This window comes from Pinus tabuliformis, chromosome 3_2, assembly GCF_031772625.1.
Source record: "Pinus tabuliformis cultivar Carrire ecotype Pingquan chromosome 3_2, CPIR1, whole genome shotgun sequence".
NCBI classification, from domain to species: Eukaryota; Viridiplantae; Streptophyta; class Pinopsida; order Pinales; family Pinaceae; genus Pinus; species Pinus tabuliformis.
The window spans coordinates 234,776,789-234,799,186 of record NC_142302.1 but is presented as its reverse complement, the minus strand read 5'-3'; the positions used below and the strand labels follow the sequence as shown (position 1 = coordinate 234,799,186).

Here is a 22,398-nt window from a genome sequence, read left to right as displayed (position 1 = left end):
ATTTAAGGCCATCCCAAAAAAATTCCTTCTTAACCCTGTGGTAAGTTTTTAAAAATCCTGAGTGCCCTCCTAAGGGAGAAGTGTGCAATTCCATAAGAATCTTTTGTTTTAGCTGGGAATTCTTACAGAGGTATAAGCAATCTTTGTACCATAACGAATCATTTTGCCAGCTAAATGTATCAGAAGTACTGGAATCTTGTTGTAGCTTTCGAATAAGTGCCCACACTTCTTCGTCATTCTTCCATTCCTCCCTTGCTTCATTTATCCAATGTGGTTGGATAATAGAAATGGCACACAACAATGCTTCCACATCCTCATCCTTTCTTGAGAGTGCATCTGCCACCACATTTTGCTTCCCTTTTTTGTAGATGATTTCAAAGTCATAACCCAACATCTTTGTGACCCACTTTTGTTGCTCTTCAGAGGATAATCTTTGTTCTAAAAAGTATTTAAGGCTATCATGATCCGTTTTTACCTTGAAGTGTCTTCCCATTAGTTAGGGTCGTCATTTCTTAAGTGCATGGAGTATTGCCAACATTTCCTTCTCATAAATAGCTTTGCTTAAAAACTTTCCCTTGATTGGACGACTTTCAAAAGCAATGGGTCTTTCATCTTGCATTAGAACAACACCAATTCCATTTCCTGAAGCATCACATTCGACAATAAAGGTTTTTGTGAAGTCCGGTGTAGCTAAGACCGGTGCTTGGCACATTGCCTCTTTAAGATGTTCAAAGGCCTTTGTTGCTTCCAGAGTCCATGAAAATGAATCTTTCTTCAATAATGTTGTTAGAGGTGTTGTTATTCTCCCATAATTCTTAACAAACTTGCGATAATACCCTATCAACCCAAGAAATCCTCGCAGATGCTTTATGGATGTGGGGATTTTCTATTCCTTAATGGCTTTAATTTTGCTAGGGTCTACCTTAACTCCTTCATGAGATACAATATGACCCAAATATTCCACCTCCTAGACTCCAAAGAAATATTTGGATCTTTTTGCATATAATTGTTTCTCCTCCAATAGTTGTAGCACCCTGTCAACATGTTCAACATGATCCTTCCAAGACTTGCTGTAGATTAGTATATCATCAAAAAATACTAACACAAATTTTCTGAGGAATGGTTTGAAAATTGAATTCATCAAACCTTGAAATGTTGAAGGTGCATAATTCACAATGACCCTCATGAGTTCTAAATGTCATTTTCAAAATGTCTTCAATCTTCATTCTGATTTGATGATATCCCGAACGAAGATCCAACTTGGTGAAATAAATTGATCCATGCAATTCATCCAGTAATTCATCAATGACAGGAATGGGGAACTTATCTTTAATAGTGAGCTTGTTGAGCTCCCTATAATCCGGACACATGCGCCATGATCCATCCTTCTTGTGCACCAATACTACTGGAGCTGAGAAAGAACTTTGACTCGGTTGAATTATACCAGCCTCTAGCATTTCTGCAACCATACGTTCAATTTCACTTTTTTGGACATAGGGATATCTGTACGGCCTGTTTTTTGGAGGAACACTTCCTGGAATCAGATGAATAGCATGATCATGATCACGCATAGGTGGGAGACCTTTGGGAGTCTCAAATACCTTGGAATGATTGTCCAAGACTTTTTGGAGATCTGGAGAAATAGATGATTCCAATGTGGAAACATCTAGCGAACATAATTGTGCAATTACACCTCTTTGCTCCTTTTTTAGAAGCTTTGTCATGCCATTAGAGCTGATTATCTTTCCTGGTTTCCCTGCAATACCCCTTAATTCAACTTTCTTTCCTTCCGTAGAAAATGTGATGAAAAGTTCTTGAAAATTAAAAGCTGTTGTACCCAAGGATTGGAGCCATTGGACTCCTAGTACAACATCAGCACCTCCCATTGGAATGGAAAGCATTGGGCTAGTCAATACATATTCTCCCGTGGATAGCTTGATATTATGGCACTTTCTAGAGCAATTTGTTGTTGCTACATTTGCAATCATCGCTTGACACTCTGGTGCTGGATATAGGAATCAATTCAATTCTTTTGCTACCCTACAATGAATAAAATTGTGGGTGCTTCCTGAATCAATCAACACTATTACCTTTTTCTTCTTGATTTGTCCTTCTATCTTGATGGTTTGAGGAGTGGTAATTCCCGCCAATGCATTACAAGATATGGTCGGATTTATTTGTTCTTCATCTAGACTTTGTTCCTGGAGTATATCCTCTTCTTTTGACCTTTCTTGCTCATTTTCTTCTTCCTCTTCACAATCTATGTAGAATAATTTCTTCTCAGCACACTTATGACCTTTTGTGTATTTGCTATCACAACTGTAACAAAGCCCTTTTGCTCTTTTTTCTTCCAATTGTTGTGGTGTCAACCTTGTAGGTTGTGGAAGACTAGGGGCAACAACACTTCCGTCTTTATAGTTGTGAGCGGTATGCTTCCTAGTTGCCATAATTTTGCTTTCCATTTTTCTTGCTAACCTGAATGCCTTCTCTAATGAATCAAGTTCTCAAAGGCGAACATCATGTTGGATATTATCCTTTAAAGACCCTATGAACACATCAATCTTATGCTCATCTGGAATATCTTTTACACTTATGTCCAATTTTTGGAACTCCTCAATGTGCTCCATTATTGAACCCTTTTGTTTGAGACTTATCAATTGGCTAAAAAAAGTGTTGCTTTTTGTATCCTCATAATGTGCTATCAACTCTTCCGTAAAAATTGCCCGAGTGATAAATTGTTTACAAGAACAAAGCCATTGATACCATACAAACTGATTTGGTTCCAAATATACAGTTGCCATACGTACCTTTTGTTCGTTTTGCACATTATTGAGATCGAAGAATTGCTCCATCTGTAATATCCATGTGGCGGGATCCTTGCCATCAAACTTCCTCATATCGATTTTTGGAATATGGTGATTCTTCGATCCAACATTAGCGTCTATGGAATCATGATTAACATTTCTTTTGTTCTCATCATGAGTTTCTTTTACTACCTTTTCACCATTAGTAAGTATTTCTTGTAGAAAATTTGTCAAATTTGTCTTCAAATCTGCCATACCTGTCTCCAAATTTGTGTTCAAATCTATCTTCAAATTATCCATCTTAGCTTCCATGCCATTCATCTTAGCTTCCACGCCATTTATCTTAGCTTCTGTTAACTTTTGTGAGCGTGACATTTGTTGCACTTGTTCTTGTAATTTTGATATATCATGTAGCATTTCTTCTTCTTCTTCATGAGTCATGCTAGAGCTTTCAGGTTCCTTACTAGGTGTTTGCATTTTCTTTTCTCGGGGCATCAGTTACTGATAATAATGCTCTACTATGCCCTTTGAATTCGTTCAAAATAAATTTTCAAACCAAGCTTAAGCAAAAATTTTAAAAAATCTACACACCTTTTTTCACTTTGTAGGAGCTCGATATTGCCTCTGATGTATCTCTGTACTTTCCAATCATCTAGTTCTGAATTTGTGACTTGTAGTAGCTCTTTGTGTCCTCTTTCCAATGCCACCAGTCTGATCCAAATTGGATTTTCCAAGAAAAAGTTATGCACAATCTCCCAAGATGACCTGATTATAAACCTTTCCAGAAGAGTGAACTTGTATGAAGTGCCACGTGTACAATTTTCGATCTTTGGTTCTAAAAAAGATATACAAGAAACTACAGTTCGTCCTCTTTCTGTACCTTCTTACGAAATTTCAATCTGATACCCAGAGAGAAAGTTATGACGATTTTCCCCAGGTCACCTATTTTGAATGTAATTCAGGAGTCTGCAAAAAAACCAACTTTCTCAGATCATATCTCCGCAAATATCGCGCGAAAAGCTCTGAAATTCGGACCCAAGGTTCAACGCGATTTCTTCTAAAATGGGTTTTTTTTGCGACTTCTAAAACGTCACAGAAAAAAAGTTATAGCGAAAATGTCACGATGACCTGTTTGGAGCAGCGAAACCCTAGAATCCAAAGCTCTGATACCAAATGTTATGAAACCAGTTCAAGAAAAGATAGATCAACGCCTTAGAATTCAGCCTCTTCGAGGGAGCAACCTCCTTTACATTACATAAATGAACAATTATTCGATGATTCAAATGACAATAGAGGGATTCTATGGGGCACAGAAATAACAATATGGGGTAATAGGGGCACAACAATATAAATAAGGGGTATAACTACAATAGTAATGGGGTAATCACTAGTATTATAGGGACCCAACAGCGGGTTTCGGAGCTCCGTCTCTAGTCTGCCCAGAAAGATTTCATATAAGCATGTTTTCCTTATGTTGCTTTCAAGTTGAAAAGAACTTTTGAGTAATAAGAAACTTCCATTGTGGTAGAAGTTTCTCCTGCAAGATTTGATCTAGGATTGTTAATGTCGATATTGTAGGCTTGTCTTGGTGTTTTCATATATTCTAGCCTCTGCCAATAGCAATGGTCTGAGTTCCCATAACCAACCTGAGAGCATATTGAGGGGGATGATGTTTTCCTACACAGTAATGAACACTAAAATGAGGTCAACATTTGGTATTCTCAAGGATGCACTGATGGGAGTGGGCTCATATGTTTGGTATGATATATTTGAGAGTTATATTGTTGGAGGATTATGTGATGATTTTGGGCTTGGATTTTATGAGGACAACGTAAACATTTCCTTTCTTGGAGAAGGATAAACTTTCTATCATTAGAGACAATGGAGCTCAGATAGTGTCAATGGTGAAGAAGAGTAGTGTGGGATATCATTCAATGGTATTCACAGTTGTGTTGTATGAGATAGATCCTCAGTTACATAAGTTTGAGAAGGGGTCAACACTATATCATGATTAACAAGAAAGGTAGCAGGTGGACATACCTACATGAGCATCTTAAATCGACAGTATGAGTCAATTTGTAGGTTGGGTAGGAGAAGTTGGATCTTAAATTCATACCATAGAGATAATGCCTTCTAGGTCTGTTCTTCGATATTCAAGAAGACTCTTTGGGAATTTGTTATTTGTTGATCCATGTGCTCTGATCTGTTTTAATGAGAAATAGAATGGGTTGTGTGTCATTTATTGAACATGTGCTTTGATCTATTTTAATGAGAAATAGAATGGGCTGCATGTCATTTATTAAAGTTATTGGGTTGGGTGTCATTTATAGAACGCAGTTGATTTAAATTTTATTGGGTTGGGTGTCATTTATTAAACACAGTGGGTTTAAATGTTGAACAACACAGCGGTTATGGCTGACATATATTCACTTTTATTATGTGTAGGTATGGATATTTATTTGGGATACATAGTTTCAATTCTTATGAGTGGGGGTTGAAGTGACTGCTACTTTGTACTTCTGGAATACACCATTTTGGAAAGATTTATGGTTTTATCTGTTTTCTAGTTGGGTCAATATGATTTATACTCTTAAGATACTATTTATGGACAGTTGTGGGCCCAATGAATGTTTTGGGAAATTTTGGACATAAATTAAAACATATTTGCACTTAATATTATTTATTTTTGTTTAAATATTGGTTACAAAAGTCTCAATTTCTGGTGGTTTGGTGGGACCAGTGCTATATCAATCACTGGTCCCTGCGCAACATTAGACATCTCTCCCCTAAGCAAAGTTAACGAACATGAATAGAAACACATTTACCTCTCATGAATTAATCGGCAAATGGAAAAAATCTCCCTCCCTCTCCCCTTGGTTGGTCGGAGGAAGAGAAGTGTTGTCCACAAGGATTTCCTACCATATTTCCAGTGCATTTCAGGGCCAACAAGCACTCTTTCAATGAAAACGTGGAGCATCAATCTTTTTTATTTATTTTGCTAAATAAGTTAAAACAACATTTAAATTTGAATAAGAAGTCAATTAACTTTACAATCCTATGGCTGTTGTCGATAATTTCTGCAAATCAGATTATAAAGACCCAGCAAAGGTTGATTGATGGTAAGTAGCGACTTGCTTTATTGTTTCTTTCATTATTTTTGTATCGCAGTGTTGATACATTTTAAAAATGATGATGGATATAATACAAAGGATGTGTCATTATATTTCAATTTAAGTTGGATATTGATGATGTTATAATGAAAATGTTGTTTTTCCTATTTTGAATGCCAATTTTCAGATTTTGTTACCCACAATTGTGTAATTGATGTAATTGGGTATTTTGAATCGCATAACAGTTGTTGCTTTTTTATACAAATTTTTAATCAAGCATGCATCAAAATCTATTATTTTAAGTATTCTTCTTTTTTAATAGATATGTAAGACAGTCCCTAATGTCAGGGACTTTGACATCCCCTATGACGTCCCCTGAAATTTGAGATGTCTCTCCACACATCTCTGAGATGTGTGCCTACATCCTCACCTTTACACCCTGGATACTTGGTGGAACATTAATAATAACTTTAATATTCATGTCCTAGAAACTTTCAAGTAGTGAGTCAATACGCAACAATACATGTTAAATGTCCAGATTACTTATCATCAAACTACTATGGTCGACACCAAAGGAAGGGGGAGAGCACAAATAATCACTTCCCTGAACCTTCTTTCACTGAATCACCATTTCTCATTTTCCCATTGCTTTCTCTCCTGCTCAAGCCCTTTATGTGAGTTACCCATGTCCATACAACATTAATACCTTACAACTTACCCAAGAATTTGAGGTTTTAGTATGAAATTTTTTGGAAAATATGTGAGACCACTAGTGCAGAGAAAAAAAAACAATTTTATATATATCTTAACATTTCCAAAACCTGTACTGTTATTGACACTGAAAACCCATACCCATTGCCCTCTTCTTCTAGGTTACACAGGCGATTCTGTACAGCAAGCAATAGCTGATGACAGAATGACACCCCCCAAACAAACTCATAGGTATGAATAGCATTGGCCAGCTTTATTAACAAGTGAAATGCAAACCCCCTAAAATCTCATTTCATATTAACTTCCCAATCATTTTATGTACATGTCAGGTAAATTCATCTCTCGTCATAAGCTATGTTGATGTTTTGTCCATTCCACAGAATCCAGCTGCCCTGGCTGAGATATTCTTTTGTCGTTACATTTAGTTGTCTCCTGCCATTTCGATTGGTAATTTCCTTGGTAATTCACCTTGGTCACACTGGAAGAAATGACCATAGAAAAAATCTCTTGATTCTTTGGTTTCCTGGGAGAATTACAACAGAGAAAAAACTTCGAAAATATATGTCTCAAATCAAAAGAAAGATTAAAAAAATACTACAAACATTAGAAATCCAGACATGTTGCCTTGGAGGTCAATACATCAACTCGGCATAAATGACCTCCTCCACCAAACTTCAAATGCCTTCTGTAAGTTTGGGCAGTCATTTCCAGAATTTGAAAAATATTCCATCCAGCAAAGAAGTATACTCTGTTGCTGTTTCATTGGAAGTGTAAGAATTGTCTGGCTAATTGCTTCTTCGACTACCTTCATATCAAGTCCTTTGCAGCACCTCTGTATCCAACCAAAGTCATCAACCAATGGTTGCAACCAAGCTTGCAGAAGGTTATATCTCACTTCGCAAGGAGAAAGTATCTGGCGTTTTCCTATGGTCATGACCAACTTTGCAGTAACACGGCTAACTTCATATCGCACCATGCAAGAAGTTTGCTTGTATAGCTCTAACAGTTCTAGCTGGTTAGCCCATATTCTTACAAAATCTTCTGCTATTTGTCTATCAACAAGAATTTCAAGTAGCCAATTTAGATTGTCCACCTGTCGAGCAATTTGTGCAATCAATGATCCTCTGTCTTCAATAACTTCATTCCCAAGATTTTTGTTAGTGGCTTGCATAAAAAGCTTCACAAGAGAGTCGAGACAACCATAGCAGAGACTGTACAAATCATCCTTGAATAGACTCGCAAATTCATTATCCTGGATTGAATTCTCCCGAATCATTCTCAATACCAAGCATTTCATTTCCCTCCTTGCCTTCTCATCTGTTCCTTTGGTAACTGATTGAACTACATGCATGAGTAATTTCTCTGGGCCTGTGTGCTCTGGGAGATGTAGCCTCCCTAACACATCTTGTACTGTGTTTCTGTCTAAATGGATTTGACTCAACAAATTCCTCAGCCTTACCTCCTCCTCCTCTGTCCAGGGCATAGCTTCAAGGTATTCCAGGCATGCCTGAACACCAGAATCAAACAAGATCTTCGCTGATACCTGCAAATGGAAAAAGAAACACTCAGCTCTGATAGAGGTATCACAAATATGACTCGCCTCCATCAATATCCTCAAGAGGGAATTCTTCTTCCCATCTTGATTGTAACAGCACAAATAAATTCTTCATTGAAAAACAAGAAATAATTTCCCACACCAATATCTTAACTACATCATCTTGGAACAAGGCTAGGCCTCAAGAAAGTTTACTATACCCAGTCCCTTCATGTTAGAAAATTATCTATTAGTGATAGCATGTTGTTGGGCTATTGTAGCCTCGAAGGTTAGCTCAAGCAGTCTGGAGCCAGACATGATATCTCTCCCCAAAAGTTGAAGAGGTCATGGGTTCGACTCTCTTGATCCCCTTGGGGGGTTAGGTTCCATAATCAGGGCCGAGAGTTTACCTCATTTATCATCCACGGATGCTGGGGAAATACTTGGAGGGTTTTCCATGATGGTTTCCTTGGGGAAAAAATGCTGTTGGTCTATGGCAAGCCAAAACATGGCCAACAGGATTATTTTTCAATCAACTCTAGGATGCTGGTCAGTTCAAAGTGATGCATCAAGTCACTAGACAATATACTAGCTTCAGTGCACATGACCCAATTCCTTTCTAAAGATGTAGTTCATTAAGTGAAGTTTGAATTAGACACGCAACCAGTTACTACATCTTCTCAAAAAATCAATCAGTGTCTCATAATTTAATTGCAAATCTGACAAACAGCCATCTCTTCTGATAATTGAGACATTTCTAGATGCCATGAGCCAAAAAACCTCAAAATTAAATAACGTTCTTGCAAAATGCTCTACAACCTTGCACTCATGGCCCAGTAAGGACATACTTTCTAACCGCCTTTCAGTAATGTACAATTTGATCACATATCTGTGATCATGCTTTTTTATTGTCATTCCATCCCATAGAATAAGACTTCAAGTACTTGAAATGATCTATACCCTTGCCTGCATGGCCCAGTAAGGTCATTCTTATAACCTCCTTTCAGTAATGTATATTTGACCACCTGTCTCCGATCATGCTTTCTTAATTTCATTCCATTCCATAGAATAAGAATTTAGGTAGAGTACTTTCTCCAACGTACGTAATTGTGTAGGTAAACATGCGATCTTAGGATAGTCAAAAGTCTCATATGATGTTTGGGCAGGACCGGCAGGTGCATCAGTCTAAATATGCAATAATTTTAGTTTCAATCTTGTAAGGCTCCTCTTGAGGGGTGTCTAATTGGCTGCAGCTAGTTTTGATATTCTGTATTCAGTCCTGAACTCATTTGCATCTTCAAGGTACCTTGGGGATAATTACTTCTTTTGAGGTTCATGATTTTATTACTAATATGATAATTTGTTTGTTATATCTCTGTCTTCTGGTGCATGCTTAGTCTTCAATTCTGTACAGATGGACATTAGATCTAATAGTAAGGATGATATTTGATTCATAGATAAATGAAAACATGTGAAAAACTAGATTAGGCACAGCAATGCAGCATCATTTCTTCCTTGGTCTATTAACAAAGTGAGGAAATTCAAATCATTATTTGATAAAAAGTACTAAGGACAAAATGCAATTGATAAATACAATGGAGTGTGATTAAGGATGAAAACAAAACAAATGACGAGATTGTCATTCATGGGTATGCCAGTAAGACATCATTTCTATAACCATACATTACTGAATGGGGAATATGTGGAGAGCTTTGAGGCAAAGTTATCTGTAGATCATCATAGGGCTGGTAAGCTGAACAAATAGGAGAAAAGTTTTATCCTATAGCTTACCCACTTGGGTGGATAATAGGGCACAAGAAGTTGGGAATAGTTCGAGTAAACTAACAAGTGGGTCACCCACTTCTGGCACCTCAACTAAGGGAATAGCTTACTTCTGGAAGGAAAGAGGGTCGTCTGTAATAAGGTACACTAACCATTTCTATAATCATGTGCTTTCATTTGATGTTAAAGACATTCTAGTATGAATCACAGGCTGAGTTGGATGAGTAACCGCTCTTGATTGTATCCTTGTTCCCACACTTCACCTCGGTAGTTATCCCTTGCTTCTAGTCAAGTGTAACCTTCTTTGTGGCCTTTCTTCCCACAGTTCAGGAGAGGCACAAATAGGAGGCACTACTGATGTAGCGTGCCCATGGTAATCCATACTTATCACTTTCCATTTATCCCTTGTATCTACCTCCATTCTTCAGGTTGATTGTTATCTATCACTCATACTAGTTCCCTTTACCCTCGTCTTTGAGTAAGGCCTCAAAATCTTGCCCTTAAAAGGTTGATGCAATTGAACGAAAGTTAAAAGTATATATAGCCACAAAATAAAGAAAATGTAAAATGCAAAATATGAATGGGACAAATTGACAAGTGTGTGAACAAAATCCTAGTCTGAGCTCCACCCGCCTCATCAGCTGTCACCCAATTCCTGGCATATCATGATTTATCCAACTAAAAGGAACTTATGAATGTCCCAACCCTCGTGGCCAATAAGCCACTACATCTTAAAGGGGTATTTGAATACATCAAGCAAGCTAGTAACCCAAGCTATGCATGAAAGAAAAAGAAAATCATTAAAGTGAAAGGCACACCAGAGGGGTGGTAAAAATAGGCTGAGGAAAGGGGTAGCCTAAGTCCACGATTGCTCCCTCTTCACATCATTACACTCATGTTGGAACCCCAAAAGTTGGTACCAAGACAATGACATCTTTCATTAAGTCAATCCCATTCCATGTCCATGTTTCTCACATGCACCTATTGACTAATAGGTCAGCCTAGGAACTGTTCCTCCCCTAGGATTGGAAGCACCAAATAAGGCCTTTGGATAACCTAAGTGTGTTTAACGTGTTTATAAATCATCAGCTAGAAAGTCATTTGACAGCATTGCTTGTGTGAAGTACTCTTGTTTCTTTAGCATTAGGTATGGTCCACCATAATACTTTTATGATTTCTTTACCTAATGATGATGATTTCACTTGATTTTGAGGGTATGTCTTAGATGTTTCTTCCCGGGTACATTTGATGTCTCTTGAGAGATGCCCTGACACTTCTCTAGCACCTTAATGAGGACATCCAACCAAGCATAAAGCCACCTCTGGACCTTGAAGCCACAATGTTGACCACATTGAGATGAGCAATGGCTATGGGAGAAACCCACCATTGATATATGCCACCTTCCACATCTGTAAAAGTTGAAACGCTACACAAAGAATCCAAGACATTACTGGGATTAATGATGTACTCCAATGGACCCAAGACGCCCCCAAGCTAGCCTTGCACCTTCTTGATGGGTGTTGCTTTGTTCCAGGACCTTGTTGAGTGTGATGATGACTTATGATCCTTTTGGAGGTATGGTACACTTCTTGATTATGACATCATGCCCTAGGCTTGGAACATCACCCTTGCATGGCCTAGAGTGATAACATGGGGCTTGTTAATGATGACGTGTGGTTGAGCAGAGTTGTGACTTGAGGATGCACCTTTCATGTTGATGACATGAATTGGAGTGAGGAGCACTCTTGGACCATTTATGGCACCTTGCTTGATGGAGATCTCCACATTTGGAGAATAAGTTCACATTTGGGAAGCCTTTTTCCCACGTGTGCAATAAAAGGAGGCATTTTCGCATGTTTATTCATTTTGAGACCTATTTGTTAGGTCAATTTGTGACCTACGTCACCTGACACGGGGATTCGGAATTCGTAGGATACGAGGATTCGAGTGTCAAATTTGGAGACGTTGACCCCCTGTAACAAGACACGTAGGATTCGTTATATATTATTTTATTAATATATATATATATATATATATATTAAAAATTAGATATTTCTTACACAAATTCTCATTAATGATACAAATTCATTGATTTCAAACATAGATCTTCATCTAGATGTTAGTTTTACTGTTTAAAAAGTAAGTTAGTAACATTATAGCGAGCATAGTACATACAAAATTCAAATATCTGCATAAACCCTCACAAACCTCATAAACCTCATAAACCCTCATAAACCTCATAAACCCTCACAAACCTCATAAACCCTCATAAACCTCATAAAGCCTCTTGGGATTCAAATCCCAAAATCGGGACACGATGTGTCCTAACGGGACACGACTAGGATTCAATGGTGTCCCGTTAGGACACGTCATGTCCCATTTTTGGATTCGAATTCCCATCGAATCGTGTCGGATTCGTGGGATTCGAACACATGGCCTGTTTTGGACGAATCCGGTTTCATAGTTTGTGACCTATTGAACTTGTGAACACTTAAAGTTATCTTTTTAGGGATTTTAGTGTAAATTAAGGAAAATTCAACTTGGTTGCCCTCATATAAATAGAGGGAAGTCAAATTGTCTTGGATCATTGTCAAACACACTCATATTTCTCTCTCGTGAGGAGTGCGCACTAGTTCTTTCTCTCTCTTGGACACAACGGATCACTAGGTAACAAACTTGTCTTGAGGAAGATTAACTTGCATGGATGAACTTTCTTCGATTGATGAAGTGATGTTCGGATGAATGGAATAAGTCTATTGTGATTATTTTCTTCCATTTAGCTAATATTGTTGAATTAGAGGCCCCAAGGGTTAGCTCAATTGGTCGAGTCCCTGTCGTTAAAGCACCTATTGTTGGAAAATGTAACTAGATTCGGTCTTCATTAAATGTATTTGAGTCATTTTGTATTGTACTTGTCAAAAGAATAAAGAAAAGAATTTTTATCATTATTATTGTAACTTATTAAAGCATGGGTTTCATGCTTGGGTGACCATGTTTTAGGTCAAAGTCCCCATTGAGGACTTCTAGGAATTATTCTGAGTCAATATAGTCATTGTACTTTTAAAGAGACCCTTCTTGGGCTCTTGAATCATGTAAAAAGGTTTAGTATTGAGTCAAATATAATTTATGTATCCTCCACATCAAGTCGGCCTAGAAGAAATCAAGTCGGCCTAATGACATCAATCCGACCTCCCTTGAAGCCTATAAATAGAAGCAAGTCGAATTCATTTGGAGCATTTCATCTCAAGCAAGTTCGATATTTCTAAGGAAGCTGGGAAGTGCGAAGTATGAAGTCGGGAAGCCAAAGGAAGTGCGAGTTGTGTGGAGTCCAAGGAGAAGAAGAAAAACAAAATTTTGGTGCCTCTCTCTCTCTGTTTCGTGCCCTAGATCGGAGTCTTCCAAGTTTTTTTGATGTCAGAATCTGCCTGATGCCAAAAGCTGCTACATAATCGAAGTTGCTAGAAGAGAGGTCAAAGATATAGGAAGCTGACTCGGTGTGGAGGGAAGGTTTGGTCTTTGCCTAGGGTGAAGAGTCTCAAAGAATACTATTGAAAGGAAGAGAATTTTCACTAGGTTTTCCCCTTGAGGGGGGTTTTGCCCTGGCATAGTGCCTACATCTAGTGTCCATTGTTTTATGTGCTTTCGCTTTGGTAATTGCTTGATGAACTAAAAGAAAGAAGATATAAAGAATTGTAATAACAAATCAAGAACATCACAAGTAATTATCAAGAATAAGAAAATATTTCTGCCTTTCTGATTTTCTAACATGGTTTCAGAGCTTTCGTAAAGAAAGAAGAAAAAGGCAGTCTCAAACACTTAATCAAAGAACCATTCAAAAGGGCTATTTCAGGGAAGAAGTCCACTATATTCAAGGAAGATGTCTAACACAATCAAGGGAGAGAACAAACTTGAAGGCATCTCAAACTACAGGTTTTGGAAGAAAAGGATTGACCTCATCCTTGGAAAGAACAAGGTTCTAGACTTGGTCAAAGGAAGAGTAAAGAAGCCTACAGAAGATTCCAATGATGCTGACAAAATAAAGTTCAAGGAACTAGAAATGGTGGCCATGACTCTAATGGTAGAAGGAATAAAGGACAACCTTGTCCCATTCATAGCCAACAACAATCATGCTCAGGGAATGTATGAAGCCTTGTCAAAGTTATTCACTATTAAGAAAATTGGTCAAGTAGCAAGTTTGAAGAATGAGATAAGGACCACAAAGATGACTAAAGAAGACACAGTGGCCTCCTTCTTTGTGAAGATAGCAAGAATCAAGGATGATCTTTTGGCCATTGATGAAATTTTTCCAGGTAAATAACTCGTGATCACTACTCTATTAGGATTGCCACCTACTTGGGGTGCATTTGCTACAAGTCTTAACAGTTGGAAGGAAGCTCCCACTTTTGAAGAACTATGGACTGCCTGCAGTCAAGAAGAATTGAGGATCTCTCTAGTTGCCAATCTTGAAGGAGTATCAAATGCCTACATTGCTCAACATAAAGGAAAAAAATTGAAAGAAACAAGGAAGAAAGCTGACATGTCCAAGGTAGAATGCTATAAATGTCATAAGAAGAGTCACTTCAAGAGCGACTGTCCCGACAATCTAAGAAACAAGAAGAGAGAAAGAGATCAAGCCAACATTGTTGAAGAAGACCCAAAGAAAGTAAAACCCGAAGAATTTGACATAAGGGACTTACACTACTAAGACCTTTGCTTTCAGTCTTAGTTATTCTATTTTATGTTTTTTATATTTATTTAGAATTTATAGGTTTTAACATGTTTTTGGAAAAGACATTTTCTTTTGTAATTTTATACGTATCCCTCAAGCTTTGGAGGGATCCCCCAACAGCTCCTAAAGATAAATATCTCATTTCCTTTCAGTTTTTGGTTTCATATACTCAATTAGTTTTGATTATATTAATACTAATCATCATTCTCCCTCTATTGTCTTGATTAGGAAAACATTTGCTATATTCTTGAGTATGAAAAAGGAACACTCAAGACAAGGTTTGTCAAGAAACAAAGGTATGCTTTAAAACATTGATTTCTTTATAATAAATGCTTATTCATTTGACACTCTATTACTAACATTCTTGTGTCTAGCTATAGTGAATCATATTGATTCTTATTTTGGGTGATTCATCACTTGATAAATCTACCCCAATCCTATTCTTAACTGATTTTGTAGAACCTTAGACAAATTCTCTGGAAAACCCTAACCTTTGGGTATGCTAATGTGAATGTCTAAAAACCTAAACTACTTAGGGATATTGTGAAATGCTATTTGAAGTTCTTGTTGATGATGTCATGATTGGGATTTCGGTATGATCATGAAATCTTAACTTGTTAGGGTTGAATGATGTTTGTCTGAGATCTTGAACCTTTGAAATTTTTGGAATAGTAGGGTTTGCTTTGTTATGTTATGAAACCCTAGATTTTTAGGTTTGGTTGGGCCTATAAGCAAAACATTTGTTATGAATGCAAGATCCTAGGAATGAAACCCCAGGTATATATAGATGTGTCCATTTGGTCGAAACCCTAGCATGGTCTAGGTCAATATATGTCTAATGTATTAATGTTGTCTAACATCTAATATGCTTATGCATGATAATGAATTCCTAGATACATGTGTTGACCTAGTTATTGATGGTCATAAGTCTTAGGATTTAATATAAGTCATTATCTGAGATTCTAAGATGATATTTGGAAATCTAGGATTTTGCAGCGAAACCCTAGTAGTAGTTAAATTCTCTAGTATGTGTGATATAACAATCTAAGAGCTATTTATATAATGATTATTGAGATTGTGAAAATGAAATTCTAGTGTTTTGGAGTTAAACTTTAGTAGAAGTAAAAATCTTTGATGTATGATGACAATGTGATGATTTGAGATTTGTGTAAGATTGTTAAAATCTGAGTTTTAGTTGCGTTTGATGGTTGATCGAAAATCTAGGGACTGCAACTAACCTTAGTGGAAGTTGGTCATGTTAATGACTAAGCTGTGATTGGTTTTGATTGATTCTCTTGTATGAATTCTAGGATTTGTATGAAACCCTAGTGGAAAATCTAACATATGAATTCTAAAAGTTGTTAGATGCCTTGTAGATCTATATTTGAATTGTTTCTAGGGTTTTCTATATGTTATAGTAGGGTATGTTACACCTTTGAAAGAAACATTGAAACCCTAGATGGAATGAAAATTGTTATGACATTGTCTAAGGTTTATGACAAAGTCCCTTGCAAGATGTTGAAAAGTATATGTCTCTTGTTTGTAATTAAGTTTGGGTATCTGATATGTATAAAGTTGAAATGCTTCCTTGATACTGATACGGCTAACTTCATGCTTCTATAATTTTGGTTGTACTTGTTATCTAAGTTGTGCAGGTACACAATCTTCAATATGGTGAACATGTTTGTTGATGTGATAAGCATGATGGGGATGATGATAACTCTGATGAAATGGTTGGAAGCCACGAAAGAATCTCCGATGACGAAAATAGAAGAGATCTCCCTTAGATTAAAAGGAAGTCCGGATAAAGAGATGCTCCCTAGTTGAGAGGGAGGGCATAACTTGGTTTTGATTGAAAAATGAATTTCGAAGGATATGCTGTTGCATGAGAAGTAGGAAAGGAAAGTGTATGATTGAGGAATCTTGTATCAGAGATTCGATTGATAGTCCTACTATGAAAAGTTGAGAAGCAACATCAAGTTGTCTAAAAGACCCCGGAGGTTTGTATTTGAGTATGTACATATGAAAGTATATTATTGATTGGGGTTGTGTTTGTACAGGTGAATCTCTCGAACGCTTTGATAGCATGTTGGTTACCAATCAATTTGATTGAGAGAGATTGGTCATACTTAATCTATTGGATCAAGGGGTGTTAAGGCTTTGTGAGTGAAGCATTGCCTGGAAAGACATCTAGCCAACACTTTTGTGTTGATGTCTAGGTCCCGAAGTTGGAAAAGGTGGTGTTGATTATAGAGCTTTGTTTTGGATACACACCTGGATCTTTGGGTTGGTGGTTAGCAAGTAAGCCTGATGGTACCTAGAGAGGTTGAAAGCTTGAGTCCATCTTAGTCCCACCCGGATAGATTGCCCTGGTCAGGAATCTAGTCTATGGCATTGTGGTGCCTAAATTGTTGAGAGACCAATGGATAGATTGCCCTGGTCAAGAATCTAGTCCATGGCATTGCAGTGCCTAAAGTTCTTCATGGTTCATATAGTTGAGATCTTCCTTGTACTTGTATATGATGAATACCTCCCTAGTTAACAGGGATGGTTGGAAAATGTAACTAGGTTTGGTCTTCATTAAATGTATTTGAGTCATTTTATAATGTACTTGTCAAAAGAATAAAGAAAAGAATTTTTATTATTATTATTGTGACTTATTAAAGCATGGGTTTCATGCTTGGGTCACCATGTTTTAGGTCAAAATATCCATTGAGGACTTTTAGGATTTATTCTAAGTCAATAGAGTCTTAACACTTTTAAAGAGACCCTTATTGGACTCTTGAATCATGTAAAAAGGTTTAGTATTGAGTCAAATATGCTTTATGTATCCTCCACATCAAGTCGGCCTAGAAGAGATCAAGTCGACCTAATGACATCAATTCGACCTCCCTTGAAGCCTATAAATAGAAGCAAGTTGAATTCATTTGGAGCACTTCATCTCAAGCAAGTTCGATATCTCTAAGGAAGCTCAAAAGTGCGAAGTACGAAGTCAGGAAACCAAAGGAAGTGCAAGTTGGGTGGAGTCTAACGAGAAGAAGAAAAACAAAATTTTGGTGCCTCCCTCTCTCTATTTCGTGCCCTAGGTTGGAAGATCGAAGTCTTCCAAGTTTTGTTGATGCCAGAAGCTCCCTGATGTCGGAAGCTATTACATAGTCGAAGTTGCTGGAAGAGAGGTCAAAGATCTGAAAGGTTGACTTGGTGTGGAGGGAAGGCTTGGTCTTTGTCTAAGGTGAAGAGTCTCAAAGAATACTATTGAAAGGAAGAGAATTTTGACTAGGTTTTCCCCTTGAGGGGGGTTTTGCCCTGGCATAGTGCCTACATCTGGTGTCCATTGTTTTAGGTGCTTTCGCTTTGGTAATTGCTTGATGAACTAAAAGAAAGAATATATAAAGAATCGTAATAACAAATCAAGAAAATCACAAATAATTATCAAGAATAAGAAAATATTTTTGCCCTTTTGATTTTCTAACACCTTTGCCATTGAGAGGTCATGGGTTCAACTCTCTCGACACTCTCAAGGTCAAGCTTTTTTCCTAGTACAAATATTCCATGTATGTAGCAGTCACTGATCTCTAGGGTTCGTGAACCACATATAAATTATTGGGCCTTCTTAATAAATGTTGAGTTTGAGGTTGACTTAGCTTCTTGTAGGGAATGACTTGCTTCTATTGTGTAGCTAAGTCACATGACACGAGAACACAGGACATGTAGGACATGAACATGTTGATTTGGGGGTAGCATCGGATGTGCTCTAGCTCCAAAATTTTGTAGAGGGGCTAGAATACATAAGATCTCCGAGACCCAAAAATCGTTTAGAAAAATTCTACCCGGATTGTGAGTTATTAAAATAATTAATATTTTTTATGGGGCTCCTAAGTCTAAACTAGGAAAATAAAAATATTAATGGTATTAATAAAAATATGGGTGAGAATCTTCTAAGAGACGAGGATCAAGTTTGTTTTAATCTTAGTCGTTGATTAGGGAATTAATCTCGATTGTTGATTCATCAACAGGAAAAGTATAAGAGGAGGCTTAAGGGTCAGTTGGAGATACACCGAGTGATCAAATCAGTGCACTTTTTTGGGGCGTTGTTTGCTGAGAAAATCGAACTAGTGTTCTGAGTTGCAGTGAGAGGGGCAGAAGCATAGATTTGGATCAGAAAGGAGTTCTGAGCCAAAGAGTATCGGGCAGAGAGGCAGTAGTAGCATCAGGCAATGCTGACGCAGGCCAAGATGGTCTCTTGCAGTGGCAATGCAGGATATTTGTCAGAAGTTCGAGATCTTGCTGGAGAAGCAAGGTTCTAAGCCGGGAGGGCTGAACAACAGTCTTCCTCCAGCAAATCGATCCAGCAGAAGGAGTGACGCAGTCTCCTAGAGTCAAGATGTTGGCCCAAGAAGTGATTGTGCTGAGATTTCGAAGTGTTTGCCGAAGTCAGGCCACTCAGTGGATCAATTGTGACATGGAGAACAAGGTAAACCCTTGTATGTATTTCTTGTTGTCGTGGTTTCTCTGAAAGGTTAGCAAGTGTGAGAGGCAACCTGTTGTACTCAGATTCTTCTTGCTTAATAATACAATCCCTCTATCTGTTGCACTGATTTTCTCGCATTAGGTTTTTCTGGGGACGTTCTGGCCAAAAATAACAGTGTCCCTTGTGTGTTTGTCTCATCTATTGTTTCAGTTTATGATCTGTATGCCAATGTAGTCTAGAGTAGAGTTTTCATCATTGTTTATAATCAAATAACTTGTTAAAAGAAATAACAAGTGGGAGATGATAAACCAGTGACTACAGTAGGATTTTTGTTTGTATAGATTCAAAAAATTTCGCAGCAGATCATTGCAGATCATATGATACTTAAGCCATCAGCGGGGAGATCCAACAAATCTGTTGCAGAGAGGCAATTGTCCCAAGTGACAGCGTTGTTCCAAAGCCAAAGAACGCAGAGGAACGTGACACATTGTAGAAAAGGTGACGCAGAGGCTCACGCAGTGCCTGCGTCAGCATTCTGAGCTAGGAGAGGGTGACGCAGAAGCTGGGAGGAGCCCACGCAGTGATTGCATCAGCTTTCTGGGCCAGCACATAATCAGAGAGGGGCAAATCAGGCTCACACAAAGCCACGTCAATTTTCTGGACCAGGAAGGAGTGACATAATGGCCAGGAGGAGCTAATCTAGCTCACAGAGTGACTGCGCAGAGCTGGAGGAGCTCAGATTCTTCAGTTGGCGGGGCAGTAGGAGCAGTGCAGATTCGATCTGTGGTGTCGGTGGGACGTTGTTGCTATTGTTGCAGAACAGTGTTTGTGGAGACAAAACCGAGGTAGAGGGAATCACTGCCTTGACAGATTTCTTGCCAAAAGAAATCTAAGTCCAGGTTGTTGAGCAGCAACAAAGAAGGATTGGAGAAGGAGTGATCCGACATTATTTGGCGGGAGGATTTCCGTGAAGGAAATCAAGACTCTGAGGAAGTCTGGAAAGAACGTGTTCCTCAGAGGATTTCTAGCGCCAAAGAAATCCAGATCCGAGTCTAGCTGGGGCAGCAGTAAGAGAGGGAGAAAAGAATCTGTTCTACACTTCTTTGAGCAGAGATGGCAGTCAATGGACTAAGGGATCAGGACAGGTTGGATGGAGCATCCAACTTTGTCATCTAGAAGGCCAGGATCCTGGCAATCTTGGACAAGAATCGCATCAAGGATTATGCCTTGAAAGTGGTGGTTGTAACGGTCGATGTTGATCCTCTCAAGAAATACGAGGAGGCTCAAGCAAAGGCGAAGTGCATGATCCTGCGCGGGGTCAAGGATCATGTGATCCCACATATTGCTGAAAATGAAACATCAAGAAAAATATGGGAGCCCTTGACCACCTTGTATGAGGGAACTTCAATTCAACATAAGATGTTGCTTGAGAACCAGCTAAGACCGTATCAGATGCCGAAATCAATCGCTTCCTTCTCAAGTTGCAAGGGATTCGAGACCAACTGACTTCCATGGGGTCTACACCAGATCCTAAGTTCATGGTCAGGACTGCCCTGAATGCAGTCACTGAAGACTGGGAGACCTTTGTCCAGAGCATCTTGGGCAGGGCTTCTCCCCCCAATTGGGAGGAGATGTGGGTAGCTCTTCGACAGGAAAAGGTTAGGCAGTTAACCAAGGCAGGAAGTAGCGGCAAAGGAGTCAAAGTCAAGAAGGAGGAAGAGGAGGATGCAGCTCTCGCATCAGCGGGACAGCCAGGGCAGCAGAAGAGGAAAAATAAAGACATAACCAAAGTCAGATGCTTCAGGTGTGGGGAATTGGGACATTTCGCCACTCAGTGCCCTCGGAAGAAGAGCAAGGAAGAGAAGTCTGACTCGAACGTTGCTCCAGCAAAAGCTGACAAGAAGGATGATGACGAGGATTGTGCCATGAGTGCTCATGCACCTCTGGAGAAGAGGTGGGGCGACATAGAGCTATAGTCGGGAGGACTACACAAGGGACAGGATCTTTGAGGTGCCCAAACTCTTGGATAACATACAGCTACGGGAGCCCTTAACGACGGTAGCAGAATGACGGGAGTCAGTTGGTGTGAGGGATGATGGAGCAACAGTGGCAAAGCTAGAGTGCCAGAGTCTGAAGCAGTGCAATGGAGGTTGCAGCAGTGCGGGAGTCATAGAGCATATTGTAGCAGCGCAGTAGCAGCAGAGAATCAACACAGATTAGCAGTGTGAAAATTCTTGAATTTAACACTTCAGAAACCACTACTACAATTTCTGGTTTACTATCTCCTACTTGTTCTTTACATTAACAAGTTATTTAATTGCACAAACATCGAAGTAAACACAAATGTAACCTTCACAGATATATTGATCGTGCACTGAAGTAAACAGAAACAATAACACAAGGGACACCGTTATTTTTGAACAATCATCCCCGGAAAAACCCAATGCGGGAAAACTGGTGCAACAAATATGAGGGTTTCATTATTAAGCAGATTTCTTGAATACAACTAGGGTGCCATAATGGCTCACCCAACAGAGAATGTCCTCGGCAGTAGTACCTCTATCCGGAGACAGATATTCCGGCAAATCAGCAACCTGATGATCAACCCCACAACTGGACAGCAAAAGTTGCCCCAAGCACTGCTCTGGAACTGCGTCACCCTCTCCCGGTTGATCTACTCTCAGTCTGCCCCACAAAATCTTCCCAGCACTGCCTCTGAAGCCCTCTACATCAGCCTCTACGACTTTTGTGTCAGCCTCTACAGCTCTTTACGTCCTTTGCACTACCTCCTTCAACCTCTGCGTCAGCCCTTCTTGGGCATGCATTGTCTCTCTGGCACTTCATTGCCTCTCTGTTACTTATTCTCCAGCCTTGGATGAAAATCCCTTGCTGAACTACCCCTCACTGCAACTAATCACTAACTCAATTTCCTCAGCAAACCTCAGCCTAGAAAATCAAATTCTTGATCTCTCTTGGTGTATCTCCAATTGACCCTCAAGCCTCCTCTTATACTTTTCCTGTTGACGATTCATCGACCGAGATTTAATCCCTAATCAACGGCTAAGATTAGAACTAGCTTGGTCCTCGTCACTTAGAACTTTCTCACCCATATTATATTAATACACACAAATATTTTTATTTTCCTAAGTTTAGACTTAGGAACCAATTAAAAATATTAATTATTTTAATATCTCTTCATTCGGGTGGAATTTCTCCAAATGATTTCTGGGTCTTGGAGATCTCATGTGCCTTAGCCT

At 38.7% G+C, this 22,398-nt stretch overlaps 1 protein-coding gene across 1 annotated transcript in view; it reads right to left on the bottom strand.

The window, feature by feature from the left end:
- Positions 1-6,889: 6,889 nt before the first annotated feature.
- Positions 6,890-22,398, bottom strand: part of LOC149180566 (BTB/POZ domain-containing protein At1g63850-like) — a 129,003-nt gene continuing 113,494 nt past the window's right edge. The window contains exon 2 of the mRNA XM_089416181.1: positions 6,890-8,168. Within this exon, the coding sequence (XP_089272307.1) occupies positions 7,266-8,168 (903 nt within the window). The 3' untranslated portion in view covers positions 6,890-7,265. The remainder of the gene's footprint in view (positions 8,169-22,398) is intronic.